The sequence below is a fragment of the Lichenostomus cassidix genome, chromosome 17 (genome assembly GCF_008360975.1).
Source record: "Lichenostomus cassidix isolate B80296 chromosome 17, HeHo_3.0, whole genome shotgun sequence".
Taxonomy (NCBI): domain Eukaryota; kingdom Metazoa; phylum Chordata; class Aves; order Passeriformes; family Meliphagidae; genus Lichenostomus; species Lichenostomus cassidix.
In genome coordinates this window covers 1,256,861-1,274,865 of record NC_139497.1, presented here as the reverse complement: position 1 = coordinate 1,274,865, position 18,005 = coordinate 1,256,861, and the positions used below count along the sequence as shown (strand labels likewise).

At 39.0% G+C, this 18,005-nt stretch overlaps 1 protein-coding gene across 5 annotated transcripts in view; it reads right to left on the bottom strand.

Moving 5' to 3' along the window:
- Positions 1 to 18,005, bottom strand: part of DENND1A (DENN domain containing 1A) — a 142,839-nt gene that overhangs the window by 98,150 nt on the left and 26,684 nt on the right. For all 5 annotated transcript variants that reach the window (XM_085076713.1, XM_085076715.1, XM_085076712.1 and 2 more), the window contains exons 3-5: positions 17,273 to 17,316; positions 3,512 to 3,561; positions 632 to 751 (exon numbers count right to left, since the gene is read on the bottom strand). In XM_085076713.1, the coding sequence (XP_084932839.1) occupies positions 632 to 751; positions 3,512 to 3,561; positions 17,273 to 17,316 (214 nt within the window). The remainder of the gene's footprint in view (positions 1 to 631; positions 752 to 3,511; positions 3,562 to 17,272; positions 17,317 to 18,005) is intronic.

Genomic DNA, 18,005 nt, shown 5'->3' with positions numbered 1-18,005 from the left:
ACTAAAATATTGGTAGACATCAAAACTGATTTTACTGGCATCATTTCTTGCAGCAAATATAAATAGAAAATTCTGGACTGTATTCCAACACGACTGTGGGAGGTTATCAAAAAGTACTCTGATAGAGCTCTTGGCCCATTTTCTGTGAAATGCATAGTTCCAGCTTCCACTGACAGTCTTTATTATGCCAAACTTCACAAAACCCTCAACAGGACAGAGGGAAGTTCACACATACAAACTTCGGGGCTGTGGAGAGCATCAGTGACCTTCTCTCAGTTACCAACAGATGCTTTGTTAATAAAACTTGCATATACAAAATGTCCACAAAGTGTCTTAACAAGATCAGTTGTGACAGCTAAAGATAACAGCTGCCATCATGCTATGTTGTATCAAATTACTGCAAAGAGACTTTTTCCACTTTGTTAACTCCAGAACGTTGACTACAAACAAATACAGTTATCTTCAGAAGAACTCCAAGTGCAAGGGATTTTGCACGACTTGTGCAGAAGAGCAGTGACTTTGAGGACCAGATAGGGAAATAACTCTGAACAGCTGGAAATGGTAATTGCAGTGTAACTGCACAGTCAAACACTGCTCCTGCAGTCAGCCAGAAGCAAAACCACAGACCTACCTTAAGATACAGAAGCAGCTCTTGGCCCCCGAAGATAAGCGACAGAATCCAAACCTCTGCTTGCTGTCAATGTCTGTGAGCACAAATGTGAAGTTCTGCCCAACTTGGTTAATGGCATGGCTGGAAACACACAGAGCAAGAAAGAAAAATGAATGCTGAGCTAACTCTAAGCATTACATCCAAGTCATTGAACTTATAACATTTCCTCTTTCAGCAGAGTTTTTTTTCATAAATTAACTGAAAAGTATGCACCCTCTAGAACCTTAAATATGCTTGATGAGGGAGGAGTGGGAGTTTTGTGGGTTTTTTTTCCCCAGTTTTTTAAGTGTGGGAGGATACTAAAAATGAGTTATCGTTAAATGAAAATGGTTCTGACTATCAACCAGCAATCGACCCCATGTTCTCTCACATAACCCAAAATATTTCTAATTATAGGAAATTACGACTTATTTCAGGTCATGTTCTAGGGGTTTTTCAGGTTTTCTGAGAACTGAGAAATCTGACTTACATTGACATGTGCAGCTTTACAAGTCACTCCTACCAACTGCAAGAAATACCTACTAAATTCAAGGCCATCTAACTAACAGTCACAGGCCTTAAAACATTCTCTTCTATGATTCCACACACAAAAAACAATTTCTGTGGGAGATTACACACTCAGTGCCTACAGGAAACAAAGGAAAAACAGACTTGCAGAAGTAAAAGCTGGATCCAGATGTCCAGCTTAGAAAGAAGAATCTTTCAGTGGATTCCAAACAGGGAAGGACAAACATGCAGTGATGAAGATGAACAAAACCACAGATATTTAAGGCATTTCAGTAGTCTGAGAATTAGCCAATGTAAGTACTATCATCCTCCTGAAATCTAAATGTCAGCACAGCAACCACTTCCATAAACCACACTGAGCTGCTGGGGATACCCAAAAATCCCTCACTGGTGGTGTGTTTTATCTGTAAAGCTTGGATGTAATGTTACTATGGTGATTTTAGTATGGTGTTTTAAAAGGGGATTATATGCTTAATTTTAACAAGGTTGAGAGCAGAGCATGTGTGAGAAATAGCATTCGAGCTGACAATTAAAATTATGGAACAGGGAGGAAAAAACATGTTTCATTAGCAGCAGGGAGAAGCTTGCTTATTAAACAACAGTGACAAGCTAGTGAGCTCCTCCAGAGCAAACCTAGAGTCCTGCATTTATGTGACCTGGAGAAACCAAACCTCACTGACAGGACTTGCTCAAGTTTTGATGCAAGTTCTTCATAGGGAAGGATAAACTTCCCAATACAAAGTGTTCTGCCTAAGGTTTCACTATCAGTCCTTCAGACTGGCAGCTCTGTTTTCAAATGGGCAGAAGGTCTATTTCAGAGCCTCACAGGATGGAAGCAACATAAATCTCATCTCTAACGGGGCAGACAGAAGTTAGGGCTGGAGGGAAGGGGAGAGAGGAAGAGTGACTTCCATAAAATCACCCCCAGCACCTACAGCTGCCTGACACAATCCTGGCAGGGAGCTGGACTGAGGAGCATCTCTGCACTCCTGCAGCTGGAGAAGAGCCTTTGCCTGATTCCAGCACCACAGCAGCAGCAAACTCCTAGTCCACTGACTACAAGAATGGCCAACTAGTCCCTGGGGTTTTGACCACTGGCACAGTATCTATAAACAGAATCAATATGAGAAGAATGGAGTGTCTGTGCCACTGAATGCCACAACCTTCAGTGACACAACTGTGTATTTTCACATCCAGAGGAGAAGGAGCACAAGAATCTCCATCAGCTGCCACAGCCTTAACTTGGGCTGTGCTCTGCCTCCTGCAGCATGGAAAGTCCATTCTCCATCTTAAATTATTAATTATGCTATAGGTGACAATGTCTCCTTTACGTTCAAACTGGTTGGCTTGCATTCTTTCAGTGACAGTCTGTGAAATTCAGACAAACAAATGGATCCAGAAATGGGAATCACTTTTCATTATGTTCTCATTTGCACCCCATATGGGTTTTCAGTGTTCTCTCTTTCAAAATGTTATATTGCTGAGGAAAACCAAAAAACAACAAAACAAACAAAACCCCTAGGTACAATAAATCTACATATAGTAAGCATAAATATTTCCAGTAGACACATATACATGACAAAAATATATGAGTATTTCCCTACTTCTACCCCTTAGGAAATGAAGAAGATGAGCAGCAAAAAAGTGATTCCAAATTCTAAAATGAGAGAAAGACTTGCAGCAGTTTAATGACAGTAAAGGTCAATTCCCTCAACCCAAACCATTCAGAGTCTCAGCTGATGAAGACAAGTCATTCTGACCAATTAAATGATGCTCAGAGACGAGATGAGCACTGGTGCATCCTTTCAAAATCTCAATTCTTGTTCTTTTCATGAAACCATCAAAAATAACTTACAGTAAAAGCAAAACTAAAGTTCTAGAGTTTTCTAAATTAAAGGAATTAAATATTCTCAGATCTTCTCACATTCATTTTACAATTTTCCCCCCCAAAATTAGAAGTCCCGTTAAGCAGCCACCAAGTAAAGCACAATTTTGGCAATTAAGAATAGAAATGCATAAGCAGACAAAGCTTTGCCATTAATATGCGTATTTGACAATTCCTAAGCAAGCATTTTCCATCAAGCATTGTGCAGAAGTAAAACAAAATGCCCTCACAGTGCTGCCACTGAACAACTCTAACTTTTAAAACTTCTTTTTTTTTGATGGTGCCCATAAAAACCCCAGGAAAAAGTGATTCTAAGACTGTAATTTGCACTCGGGTGCTTTAAGTCCCAGTCACACAGACAGAACACTATGAATGGTATGGCTTTTATTTTCTACAGGGGTTTTATTGACAAGCTTATTTTCTTGTAAAGTTTGAAAAGCTAACAATACCTGTCCACATAGAAGGGGAAACAAAACTTGGTCAGAGTCTGTAGAACTTCCTGTAGAGAGAAAAAAAAAGAAGATAATTTATACATCTATGGGGACCAATAAATCTAATATTAACCACATCACACAATTTCACAACTTTGCCCTGAAGAAATAAGAGACAGATGAAGAAATATGGGCTTTATCAATTACATGGAAGGAGTACCAGGCAGTCAATCATGTGAAATAATAAACATGATCAAACTTCATTAAAAATGAAAAATTAATCAAGATTCACACATGGGCAGGCAGCAGGAGCCATCCAGCAATTCTCCACAGAGGAGGAGGAGGTTGGGTTGTTGAGTGTTAACACCTCTCTGGGGACAATCCCTACCCTGACCATATGGATTGGAGTGAATAACACCAAACCACATGGGCCTGGCCTGGCAGGACCACTTCTGCTGGCACAGCTTTTGACTGTTACCTAGGAACAGAGGTCTGGGGGATTAGAGAATACTTCCTAACATCAGCAAGATAAATAACAAAAGATGAAGCCAATAGGTCTCATAGCAGGAATGTTTAATGTTGCCTACTGCTTTCAGAAAGGAAATCTGACTGTTAAAAGACTGATTAAAATAATGTGTATTAAAATTAATATGGATTGTTTAACCTACACACCATTTTCTAAAAGTTGCAAAACAGCACCATAAACAGAAAAACGTTTAAACGTGAGAGCAAAGAAAAGGATGAATATGGAAAGTGAAAACATGATCAGCAGATAAATTAATAATTTTCAATTTTACAAGATTAAACCAATTAAGTCACTAAAGAGGCAAAACCAGAAATATGTTAGTCACAAAATACTTGTGTTCATAGACAAAAGTAAACCATTAGATCTTCCAAATTTGAATTCTGTAACCCACATAAAGGTCTCCCAGTTTGCAGATCTTTCCTACAGCCAATTCATTGCTCATTCTCCTTCACATTTCAATATTTCAGGTCCTGAAGTGTAAATTCTATTTCTGCTTTCAGACCCCTGAACAAACAACAAACCCTCTGATAAATTCAACACTTTTCTGACCAATAGCAATAAATTATCATCAATAACTAAATAGATGCTTCTCGCTTCATTTATTTCTAACCCAAATGCCATCGTTCTCAAATAAACTCCATCAATCTAATAACCTCTTCAGTGAAGCACAAAACATATTGACTCCCTTGCAGGAACATGTTCCTCCTGCATAATTCAAACGAGCACAGCCCATCCTTAGCCGTGGTTTCAGGCTCAACTGCTCACACTCTTCTTTGGAGGTTTCTTGACAACTAAAATGTGGCAAGTTCTGAGGATTTCAGGCAAAAACAGATATGGAAACTTTGACTCCTTGACAGTTTATTGATAGATTATTTAACAACCTCCTGTTTTTAAAGAACAAGAAAGGATCTATTGAAGAATGCCATGTAGAGCAAAGACGTCTCCTCCTTTGAATTGCAGCAGGAAACTTGGAAAGGAGCTATGTAGATTGCAGAGTAAACTCTGCAGAAATCTCTATTTGGATACAAAATAATGCCTTGATAGCAAAGGTCTCATTAATATGATCGGGTTCCCCCTGGTGCAGAATCTCACTGACTTGCACAAGCTGAACAACTCCAATTGCTCAGGCACAAAAACTACATCTTGATAAATTTCAACTATTTTGTGTCCTTTGTCACAACTGGAATCTGACAGTGCAAAATGTTAAAAAACAAACAAAAAAACCCCCCATAAGAATTCTAAAATTATGAAATTATAATTGCAGGAGAGCAAAATGCCTGTATCTTTATTGGCCATATCAATCCACGTTGTCCTCAAAATTATGACTGTTTATCTATTTTTTCAGAAACAAAACCATATAGACACATAAAATTCTGAAATAAAACAGTGTTAGAAGATAAGCCATCAGTCACCTCAAAATGGCAGAATATATTCTCCCCATTATTTTGATGATTTGAATAATTCCTGTAACTTCAAGTAAAACCATTCCCATAACAAAACATTCAGCATCTCATCAGCACTGTGTCACAGTAGAAGTGCATTACTCAGAATTTACTCTGCACTTGTTCCTTGATATTTACAGCTTCCTAAGCACAGCAAATGAAATGTTCACTTAAACAGGCAATATATTGGCTCTGTGCTGCTCCACATTGCCTTCTCTTCTAAAGAAAGGTTTTACAGTGATATTATTATCTGGCTTTTGTAATGGCATTAGACATAATTTGCCGTTCATTATACACCAATTCTTATCTGGCTGAATTCACAACAAAAAAAATTGAGACTAACACAGGCTAACTGCAGACTTATTTTTCAGTGGTAACTATCAAAAGACTATAAATATCATACATAGAATTAGTTTTTAATTAGCGAAAGTGCTGATCTTTTGCATGTAAGAAAAACAATTACTGGAGAACTATTCCATTTTTGCTAAAGTTGCAAGCTCATTACTCTAAATATAATGCTGGGGTTTTTTTTAATTCTTTAAATACTCCTCAGTTTGGAAGATAAGCAATACCTACATCATTCATATAGGACATCCTACCTGACCTCTTTAGGTGGGTTATTACTTATAACCTAGAAAAATCTTCGTTTCTTCATATTTCAGACAAAAACCATAACAAAACAAAACCTAGAATCACTCCATGTCAACATCTTATAATTGGATTTTTTTTTTACCCAACATGCAGCATAGAGGAAGTATCAATAGCCTGTTTTCTTCTTTTACTCCCTCATGCCTATTTTCATAAAGAAAAACCTAAATGAATGCCTCTAAAGCAAAAGCCCCCAAAAAGCCCAGAACCCCCCCAACAATCCAGGACAGGCAGCTGATCAATGTAAATTACCCAGGAGCTGCAGCCGGGGTCTCCAGGGGATCACACGCCAGTTTTCTGGATCAATCCCCAAGTTTATATTTTCGCAAATCTTTTTACATGCAGTTTGATTTTTAACATTTTAATGAGCAGAAAGTGCATCTCCAGCAGGCAGTCACCAGAGCTAAAGTGCAGGGCATGAACCGTGTCCCGAGGGACACCGCGCAGCCGTGGCACCGGGGGCTGCAGGACAGCCACCACCTGCCTCCCTGTCCCAAGGTTCCAACTCTTTTCATAATCAAAACACTGCTGACATTATAAACCCCACACGGCTTTTCTAAAATCCTTCCCAATCAATAAAGGCAGTACATAACTTATCGGAGACAACACAGAGCTCATTGATTAAGTTTGGTTTCGGTAGCAAAGTTTTCAAAATAAATGAGGTAGGAATACGACGCTCAGCCCCTTTGTGTCACAGCCACCCCTGAAGGTGAGGCAGCTCTGCAAGGCTTTCCTGCACACACAGGGCAGACTTGGAAAGCCAGGCTGGGAAATACACACAAAGCACAGCAGGCTCATGTCCCAAACCATCTCTCTGTTGCAACAAAATAGTGAAGAAAGCTCAACAATGCTGAAAAAATGTGCACATTCACTTGTGAATTTAATATGCAAGCTGTAGCTGAAGTCTTTTTATTTTTAAACTCTTCACCGTATGCTCCCAGCTCCAAATCAACAGAACAACTTCAGATTCTCTTAAATACAGTGGGTTGCTTCACTTCTCCTGCACAAATGAACATCACTAACGAATATCCCACGTGCAACTGCAATTAAATAAAACTGCTCTGATAAATGATGTGGAAATGGCTGGGCTAGAGAAGGGGCTGCTGCAAAGGATCTGCTCTTAGAAAGATGCACAAGACAACAGAGGGGCAAAGGGGAACAAGAAGTGTAGGGAGAAGTTGGACAGAAAATAAATTAAAATACAGAGAGATCTGTGAAAAATGATGAGTGATTAAGGCATGATACTTAAATATGAACGTGAGTCAGAGCAGGGAAACAACACACCACACTAACCAACAGGTTGAGGACCTGTATTAGGAAACCTGAGGAAAATCTGGATGAAATTGGAAGCCCAAAAAGATCAGGATATAATTTGCTTAATAGAATTATTTTAAATTGTCTGAATTTAGTTTTATCTCTACTATTCTAATTCTACTGCTATTCCAGTACAACGTCATTGCACTAGATTATCCATTTGATTCTTGCTCTAGAAATCCATCAGCTCCTTGTGAGCAATTCTAAAGCTTGAATTACAGGAGGGTTTTTCTACCAAAGTCACCTCTCCCTGTCTGAGGGTCAGCAGGGGAACACGGCTATGCAAAATAACATGATTTTATGGAAGGTAACTGATTGTTCTCAGAAAAATGCTGTTTTAAAAAAACAAACAAACAAACAAAAAAAAAAAGAACCCCAACACACATATCCACAATCCTGGAAACAGGAAGTGCAGGAGATAAATAACATTTCCTAAGCATATTGAGGCCTGCTAGCATTTAAATATTTTAAACGTACAAAATATGTGCACAGATGGGCAACTTTTCTCCTTGCATTACTAAAAACATATTTCAAGATAAAGCTCAAAATCCTTGAATTTTTTAAACCTAATTGTGACTCTGTTTCTTAGAATTCACACCCCAAGGCCAAAGCTTTCCTGCCACCAGTCCTTCAAATCTGATTTGGACATTACACGGGAGGAGGCTCCAAGCCTCCCTGAGGTCTCACTCCTTTTACAACACACGCAAAAACAGGAGATAATGGGCCTATGCTGAATTCCGGGCTCTGCTCAGCTCCTCCTGGGACACAGGCCTAGCAGATGTGATAAAAACTGTGTCAGAGAAGTAGCTCTAGTTTTTGCCTTAATGACAACTTCAACCTCTCAACTCATAGAACAAAAGAACGGGAACGACTATTACTTTTCTCCAGTCGAAAAAAATCTGAAAGTAATGCTGGACTAAATATTTAAGCAGTTTTTCAAAGAGATTTCCTCAACAAATGTCTTTAAAACCCCTTCAGTAAAAGCAGAGATTTAGTTTTAGTCTAAGAGAAATGGATTTTAGCTAATACAATATAAAAAAAAAATTCTACAGCTACGGTTGTACTGTTAAATAATTGTTCCAGTCTTAAATCACAAAGAATTGAAAAATTATCCTAAGAGGCATAAAAAAAATCAGGTCCAATTACGTGCATAAACAGTGATCAATTGGTAAAGGCAAGAAGTGTCAATATCAGAAAGCTGGAACACTGATTCAATTAAATGTATTTTAAACATTCAGTGACTAAAAACGAGGAGTATTTTCACTTGCAGATTTAGCAGAAATTAGGTGAGGACTATTAGCTGTGAAAAGATAATCACATCCTGCTCAGCCTGTAAGTCACTTGCACAGGTACACTTCACCACAACCAAGGTTTTAAATCTATCCTTCGGTTAGCATTTGTTAAATATTATAATTCTGGCTTAAGATGAGTGGCCCTTTCAGCCGTCGTCTCCATCGCTCTATTCAGCTCCAAGCACATACCCACTTAATCAGCAATCATTGTTCTCTGAGGCAGGACTTTGTTGTCAAGACAAGCACTGAAACCTTTAAAATATTTCAGAACTGGCATAAGAAAAAAGTGATCTTTGTCAAACAAGGACAAATTTATGCAAATCTTTTATAAACATTCACAAACATTTATTTAGCTTTTGAAATGTTGGCCTCATTTGAGAGCATGAAAATGAGGGGGAAGTAGGAAGATGCAAAGGACAGCTTAGAGGCTGGCACACTACATAAATATTCAGAAGGAAGATTATAGGATTCATGTTAGGCTGTCTTAGGTTTCTCCAAAGTCCACATAGAATACCAAAGAACAAAACTAACGAGAAGTAGAGCAGATGTTAGACAATGCACCAGCCCTCTTTTCCACACTCACTTGGCTATACTTCGATGCTTTCATTTTTTCTTTCAATATGGTCAGGTCATTCAAGGATTCTCCTATAGACTCTGTATTGTGGCTACAGCGCTATAAGCTGGACCTCTGTCAGCTTTCCAAAAGTTCCTGATGAAAAGGCATTATGCAAATTGTACCTCTCTTACTCTCTTTTCAGGAAAAAAAAGCCTCCAGTATGCAGTCATCAGAGTATTGGAAGTCCCAGCCTTCATTTCTGTATGGTTGTGTTTGCCTTAGGGCCATGCTGCTTGTTTTGACAGTGGATCCCCCCAGATAGTTGGGATTAGTCGAGCTTGTTTAGATAAACTTGAAATCAAGGCCTTCTCTAGGTAGACAGCTAGATGTAGCTACTGAGTTTCCAGCTGCCTTCTGCTTTCATCCCAAAACAACTGCAGATTCACAGCAGAGATCACAGCCACAGGCTATGTCACATACATAAGTACAAAATTAAAGGCTGCTAAAAGAAGCCTTTGTAAGTCTTAGTGCTAAAATAAGGAATCTGTACTGCACAGTTTAAACAAATTATTGAAGAAGCACCAATAAAGGTCTGCACCGGAGAGTTAACAAGACATGCACGAAAGAAATGCCCTGTTTACATAACTGGGCAGGATCAGGCTTTGCTAATCAGCACTGCCCCAGCCACTGTGCAGCCTCCCAAAATGCAGGCAAGGAAATACTCGAAAGCAGTGTCTGCTGCAGTACCTAAAAATGAGCTCTGTTCATCAAACACAAACTTTATGATCACGGGAGACCATTATGACAGCACTATTCCAATTAGATTTTCAGTCATATACACAACCAGATTTGATCTTTGCTATAATCAGATAATGCAAGCCACAGGAATTCATTCACACAAATATAATATGTTAAAAGGGAAGGGCTAGAGCTCCAAACTGAAATTAAAACTTAAAATCAAATCCTGCCCATGTGACTGTTACACCTCTATAAATCTGCACTGTAGTTCAGCCCCAACAAGACATTAATTTTTCATGAGGTAGGAAAAAAACCCCACAAACAGTTTTTACTTTTTTAAAGATTGTAATCTCTTCTAGCTGGGTGCAAATTTTCATAGACACTTCTGCCACATCCAGGCACAACAGATGGGAAACTAAATTAAAGGAAAAGTTAATCCTTAGGATGTTATAAATAAACAACCAGAAAAAAAAAAAAGAGAGAGAAAGAAACAAACAACCAACTTAGTTCAACAAATAGTAAATATCATTAAAAATCAACTCTTGTCTCTTGCTCAAGAGAAAGGATGTGCAGAAACTTGCGATGTTGGAACACTTTAAAGCCATGAGCAGAATTTTGTGGTTAAGAGGACAAGGTAAAGATTTGTCAACAATCTCTGCCTCTGTACACAGGAGGCCTCTGGAATCACTTTACTGCCATTTCCATATTAGAGAAATTCTACCATCTCTCACTGCAAAATTAAGTCATTTTACTGCAAAGATCTTTCCTAGAAATTCAAAGCATTAAAAACTGTGAGAGATTAACATTAGACTTCAATTTCTTCCTGCACTGGTTACCAAAGAGAATCCTGAATTCCCTTTGTCATTCCAAAACATGAATCTTCCATCAGTGATAGCCCTCGCAGGAATAAGCTACAGACTGGGAATCCAAACCAAGAACTGAGCAAATCCCTAATTCCTGACAAGTACTGAGCAAACCAGTTCCATCAGCACCAGTGGACTTAGGAGAAACCAGAACACCACTTTGAGAGCTGTTACCTAAAAATTAAATATGGCTGCTGAGGATGCACTTCTCACAGTGTTATCAAACCCCAGAAGTTGGTACAATCCCTGGATTCACCTCCTCACAGGTGTCCAATTGCTGTGCCCAAGATGCTCCTCACTGCTGAGGAACATGTTCCAAGCTGCCCCTAATGAAGTTATGTAACACCTCCCTCACCCAGGTAATATCGGCCTTTTGCAGCAAGGAAATGTAACAAAACTAAACAACCATCCCAAAGGGGGCAACAGCTGACCAACTTTGAAACTTCCCAAGGCCCTTTTTTCAAGCTTGTACTCCCATCACACCTGTTTGAGAATTCCCTAAAGAACCAAGATAAAAATTATGAGTATGATGAGGACACTCCTGCCCCCAGGGCAAGAAGAACTTTTCTAACAGTATATTTTGCAGAGATGAGATGGAGTCAGTGATAACCTCAGACAACTGAAGGTTATAAGAGGATACAGCTTTTCAAATTTATACAGCTTTTCCACAACTTTCAGATTTCCAAATACAAGAATATGCTAGAGAGAATGGTGGTCTACCTGAGAGCTATAAAAATATTCACTAGTCCTTCCCAACATTCCTGTCAACCACCAACAGCAGTCAAAGCAAGGAAGAGCTTTACATGCAGGGAGATGAGCTGGCTGTACTTCAACATGCCCATTCCCCCACTGGCAGGACCTTGAATGTGACTTTATATTCTTTTTAAACTAAACAAAGGTGCTTCATACATATTACAAGTCTCTAAACAATAATCTTGAAATAGTTTGTGAATTGATTGATAGCACCGTAATTCAGTATAAAACTAAATGGTTCAGGAGCCTGGTGTACAAGACAACCTCCAAAACTATTTGGCTACTGACTCGCTCAAGAAAGCCAAGTAGAATAATACTGCTGAAGCATCTCCCATTTTAAAGAAACCCAGCTTTACTTGCAGTGAATCTTTTATACCTTTATCAATAAATTTAAACATAAGTGATAATGATTACTCACTCTAGGCCTGATCCCACAACCTCTACTCACACGAGGAGTCCCAAAGGATTTTAATATGACCACCTCAACGAATAAGGGTTGGCAGGACAGGTTTTAAATTATTCATATATTCACAGATTTTTAAGACCAGAAGGGACCATTATGATCATCTAGTCTGACCTCTTGTATAACAGAGGCCATGCGATTGTAGCCAGTAATATTTGCACTCGCTGAATCATCTGAGGTAAAATCATATCGTGCTGAGCAAACTTCCAATATCAATTCAAATTTTACATGAAAGAGAACTGAAATTGTTTAGAAAGTGGCTTGAACACACTTCCTCACAGTTGAACCCAATTATTTCTCTATTTCTGTTCAGAATTCTTTTGACTTCTGGACACTGGCTTTCGACATGGTTTTCACAGAGAGACTCCAGAGTCCAACACTATCTCAGGTACTCTCTAGAAAAACAGTCTGAATTCAGGAAGCACTCAGTTCTACAGTCAAAGTCCATGGTTTGGTTCTGTCCACCACCTCTGTCCTCATGACTACAGCACCTGCAGAAACTCCAGTGAAAAGCTGCTGTCCCACGAGCACCTGAGGGACACAGGGAGCTCCTCACCTGCGCCAGGGACACCTTCCCAAGCCACCGCTCCCCCAAAGGTGCCCTCACTGCCTCCCCCCAGGTTTTACCCACCTGGCTGACAGTGCTCCCTGCACAGTGCCATGGTCACACCTGCCCTGCTTTATTTGGATTTCACTTTAAAAGCCTCCCTGTTCAAATGCAAGGTGAGAGTTCTGTATAGACTGAGAGTATCAAATAGTTTGTATATTTACTATATACACTGCCTTGACTTAATACAAAGTGGCTTTCACAACACCAGAACCACTTTTCTAAATTCTCTAAATTACTAATTGCTCAGCCTTTCCCACCCAACTTCTTCATTTGCTCTGAAGGACAGCTATTATTTTAAATTACTCTTAAGGCACGTTTTATCATACTTTGTAAGGTAAACCTGTAAGGTAAAAAGTTTATTCTCAGGATATTATGTGCGATTCAGAAATATCCAATTGGATTATAATTATCCCTCTTCAAGCAACTGAGTCCCCTTAGTGCACAGACTTTCCAAGACAGGGGGTTTATGCTCCATTAGTGGCCAGCACTGTGTAACTACTCTCCAATCATACAACTCTCAATGACACAAAGAAAGTGCTTTTTATTTTTCCCTGTGTGCAATATTTGCACAATGCTCATAGACTTTGTACAAGAAAGACCATTAGTTTCTATATAAAGACTGCCATAAAAGTTTTATAGTTTATCTATAAATGTATAAAGATTGTTGGTTTCGTTATAAACTCTGTTTCAATGCCAGTGGAAAGAAAAATTACCAGCAGAATAGAAGTAGCAATCTGCATAAGTACCAGCTTGCAAGCACGCATACCTCAGTCATTCCTGGAGTAATTAACTGAACATACAATAGTTCATCAAATTACAGACAAGCCATCATAGCACTGAGAGCAGCTCACAAACGGCAGCCATCACCACAGCAGTTTTTCTTTCCTTTCCAGATGAACTATAAAGATTAAACCAGTCAGGAACCAAATGATGCACTACTCAAAGGAAAAAATAATTCAAAATATACTGCATTTTACTAGATCGTGTAACTCCTCCAACACCTTCCATTGATTCTTTTACTATTTTCCATTTCTACGTATTTATACAACAACTATTTGCTGTATTGTTTCTGATAGAAGTTTGTATCTTTGCTGCAAACTTCCTTGTATTTAAATCAGCCCAGGAGACCTGATAATCTTGGGATTAATCTTCCAAACAGTGGACAGCCAAAATTCACATGGTGACCTAGGCATGGCTTGGTGTCTAAAATATCCCAACAGCACCAGATTCCACCTACAAAACAAGAACTTCACTAATAACATTTTATTAGGAACCCAAACCAGAAAATACAGCGATACAGAAGGATTTTTCTGGTTTTTAAAAGGATACTTCTATCTACAATGACTGCATTTTATAAAGAAAAACTACGAGTTCTCATCTGGTTTAAATTCTGAGGTCATGCTAAAAATCCAACACTGGAAAACTGTTGCTTATAATACCAACAATTACTGATTTCATGCTAGGTAAAACCACAAACACATACATACCCATTTTGTTCCTAAAAGCTATTATAAAACAGCCCAAGAAGTTAAAACACTCTCATATTTAAAAATGTATCTCAAGACTACTCCAGCGCCCCTCCTGCCATTCAAAAAAGCCCCATTTTACCCATTTCAAGTGGCCTGGAGCAATCATTAGCATTTTCTCCCCTTGGTAAGGCTCCTCAGTTACCTTGTCTATGACATTTTCTATAAAATATTCCCTTATACAGTTATTTAACAGATTTAAACCGTAGATGTCATTGTGGTCTGAACATGTCAAAGACAACTTGAGGGAAAAAAATCAGGACATGCAGAATTCACTTTGTCAGTAATTACAATCAAAATTCCTGCAATGTGGCTGGCCTGCTCATTACTTCCTGACTTTGTATCAAACCCCTTATTTACATTTCAGATTACATTTTTCATGAAACAGTAAGATCTATCAGAGCTGAGAGGACTGAAATAATGAGGGAGAAATATTTTAATAAAACGTGTTGGGTCTGCATTACTTCCGTGTCAGAAAGAAAGGTTTCTTCTGTAGCCATGGATCATTTATTCTGTCTCTAAATGAGAAGCAAAAGATGAAACTGATGAACTTTTACTGCCCATTTGTCTTTAGCAGACAATTAAGACAGAAGATCAAAATGGATTATCATACCACGCAGACAACTGGCCCAACAGTAATACATCTCCGGGACCACAGATTTGTAACTCTCTTTTATCCCTCCCCTTTCTTCTTACTCCTTTTTCCTCTCTAAAGGCAATGCTGGCTTTGTGGCTCAAGGGGAGCCAAAAGGCTGGTCATCATTATTCAGTCACAGATGTCAATCTAACCTCCCTTTTTTCTCAGTTTCTAAAGCAGTGAGGCACAATAATTTGTGACAGATTCTTTTACTGTAAGGTACAAAGAACACACAGAATAAAACATCTAGCAGCAGCGAGGGTCTCTGATCAGATGTGCTGGTACATGGGAAATACAGTGTATGTAAAAACAAGCACTGAGAGTTTAGATGAATAAAAAAAACTTGAGGTGTTTTTCCTTTTTTTTTTTCTCTTACTAATAAGTGCTTTACCTTGTGTTGATTTAACTCAAATATTCCTTCTGGATTAAATCATAAATGTTTGATTGCTAGAAACAATTTTTGCCTGCACTAACATGCAGATCATCTCTCTCCTTTGCATACAGAATACACACAGAAAAATCAAGGGTTTCTTACCACGGATCTTCATCTGCAGTGACTTGGCACTTCTACACTTTTTTTTCTTCCAAAGAATAATAAACCATAAGTTTTAAGAAATAAACCTAACTTGACTGATTTGCAGCCTATGTACTTCCCAGAGCTCTAAATCAATCAGGACAAACATGGATGTAGCTCTTCCTCTCTGGCTTACTTGAATCTTCACAAGTAAGTGATTTTTGAAATCTAAATCTGTCAGCTCTGGATGTGTTCTCCTCTTTAAGAACGTCCAGCTACCAGGATCAAAAAATATTCCTTCTGTGCATCAACGGGAAAAACATCTTTGAAATCTTCTCAAGTCTGAGAATTTCAGTCTTGTTTCTTTTGCTTTCCCTGTAAGTTTGTATTTGCTAAATATCTGACAAGGTAAAACCCCACCCACCCCACAACCACACAAACCCAGCACTGTATTTTGGGGGGTCTGACATCAGCGATTGGAAATTCTGACTACAACTGGGTGAACATCTCACAAATTTTTATGAGCCTGTGGCTCCTCTGAGTTTCATTCAGTCTTGCATATTCATAGCAATATTATAGAAGTCTAACCATTTCCAGCAGAAGAAAGGGGACTGTTAGGAATTTTATAAAGTCAGTTGTATTACTAGACTCTCCTGTAACACCTTGATCATGGACAGTCTGACCATCCAGGTTCTGAAGGACCATCTGTTCACTCACCCTGACACACAACACTTGCTGAAGAGTAGTTAGTCCTTCTGGCAATCCAAACTCACAGAGCTGTTTATTAACAAATTACAGACCCATCATGCCAATAAGGATGCAGTCCTCCAAAAGGTTTAGTTCCATGCTAGCTCCATGTGTACAGCAAGTCCTAACAATGAACTACAGTGAAAAGCAGTCAGGTACTTCAATAGGTGTTTTGGAAAAAATATTATTACTACAGAACCACCCAGAAGGCCTGGTCAAGGTCCCACTGCACAGAGTGATTACAGCCAAAAATGAAACCACTTGTCTTGGCCCTGGTGAGCCGTCACAGCTAACAATTTGTTAAATGCTTTAGTCTAAATGCCACAAAATTTCCTGTTGTATGAAAACATAATTAGAGGGAAAGGATCTGAGCTAAAATAGCTGTGCTGACCCTAACCTGGTATCACCCAATATCAGAGACTCATTTATTGTTCTATTAAACAGCCCCAGCGTGCCACAGCCTCAGCTCTTCCCAGCACTGGAGGGGCAGCAGTCCAGGGCAGTGCCAGCCCAGCACTCAGCCTGGCAGGAGCACTGGAACTCCAGTGCTCCCTACTGACACCCCAGAACTATCCCCAGTCCAATCCACTCCCCATGGGACAGGGAAGGACAAGACAATATGGAGCTGGTAATTCCTGAGTCAGATAGAGATCCTGTGAAAAATTCCTAATTCAATCGGTGTTTAAACTAAAAGATAAATGCCTGTGTGTTCTACCCACACATTTGGGGTTTTATACCATCTTTTTGAGGCAGAATAGAGACTGCATGATCAGGCAAGAATTTAAAAAATGTGCTGTAGTGCCAGGTGCCCAGTTAAACACAGCTATAAACCTCAGACAATGCAGTGAGCTCTGCCAAATGAACTGTGGCTCTGGCACCTAAAGGCAAAAAGTGAAATTTATTAATCAATTTTCCTTCTCGCTCTCATATTTGCTTGTAAAAATGAGACTGTAAACTAATCTTACGAGATCCAAATTCTTCCATTTTCTGCTTTAAATGTAAAAATGTTTTTATCCTTCTGCTTCTAATTACAGCTTCTTTTTCTTTCTAAGAATGCATTTATCTCTTTCAGTAAAAAGAGCAGCAATAATATGTTGAACAACCCTGAAATAAATTTTGTCATGTAAAAAATTAATTACGCATTCCAAACCTGGTCACTGTAGCCCTCTGGGAATTGCCTCCGCACCTCAGGATCTGTAAATAATTGACAGATAATATTAATTGGCTTTGGATTAGTGAGCAAGCAGAGAATCACACATTAATATTTGATCAGAAGATGATAGCAACCCTGGCAGGGGATCCAAGGAGGGCAGCTGAGGCTGCTGTGCTGATAAGAGCAGGGAAGGACTTTTCAAGGCTCTCCCTTAACCCTCCTCCAGAAAGAAAAAAACTGTACATAAAACACACACAAAACACATGAAACCAAAATTTGTGTGTGTACATACACATACACACACATATATATATAAATCACTTCTTAAGAGAAGCCCTGGTGCTAGACTGAACTTTAGGCTGTTACCTGGTGCAGTATCTTTCCAGCTGCAATTTGCCACTTGAGTTTGTCACCAGCAAATGTTTACCCAATGCACACCATTTTGGTTAAATTCAGACAACCAGTTTTGCCAGCTCCAGACACTGTGCTGATTTATCTCCATAGACAGTTTTCAGTGATACCACATTACAAATCCCTCAAATTACTTTTTACTTACGTTAAGGTATGCTCCCTGAAAAACAGAAATATTTATCCAGAATTTGAAAGAGGCAATTAACACAGCCCTGGAACCTCTCTCATCAAGAAAACAAGTGTGAAACACTTCAGACAGCAAGCATTCAAGACTGACGCAATGTCCTTATTCCTTTGGCTGTCAGAATAAATAATACGA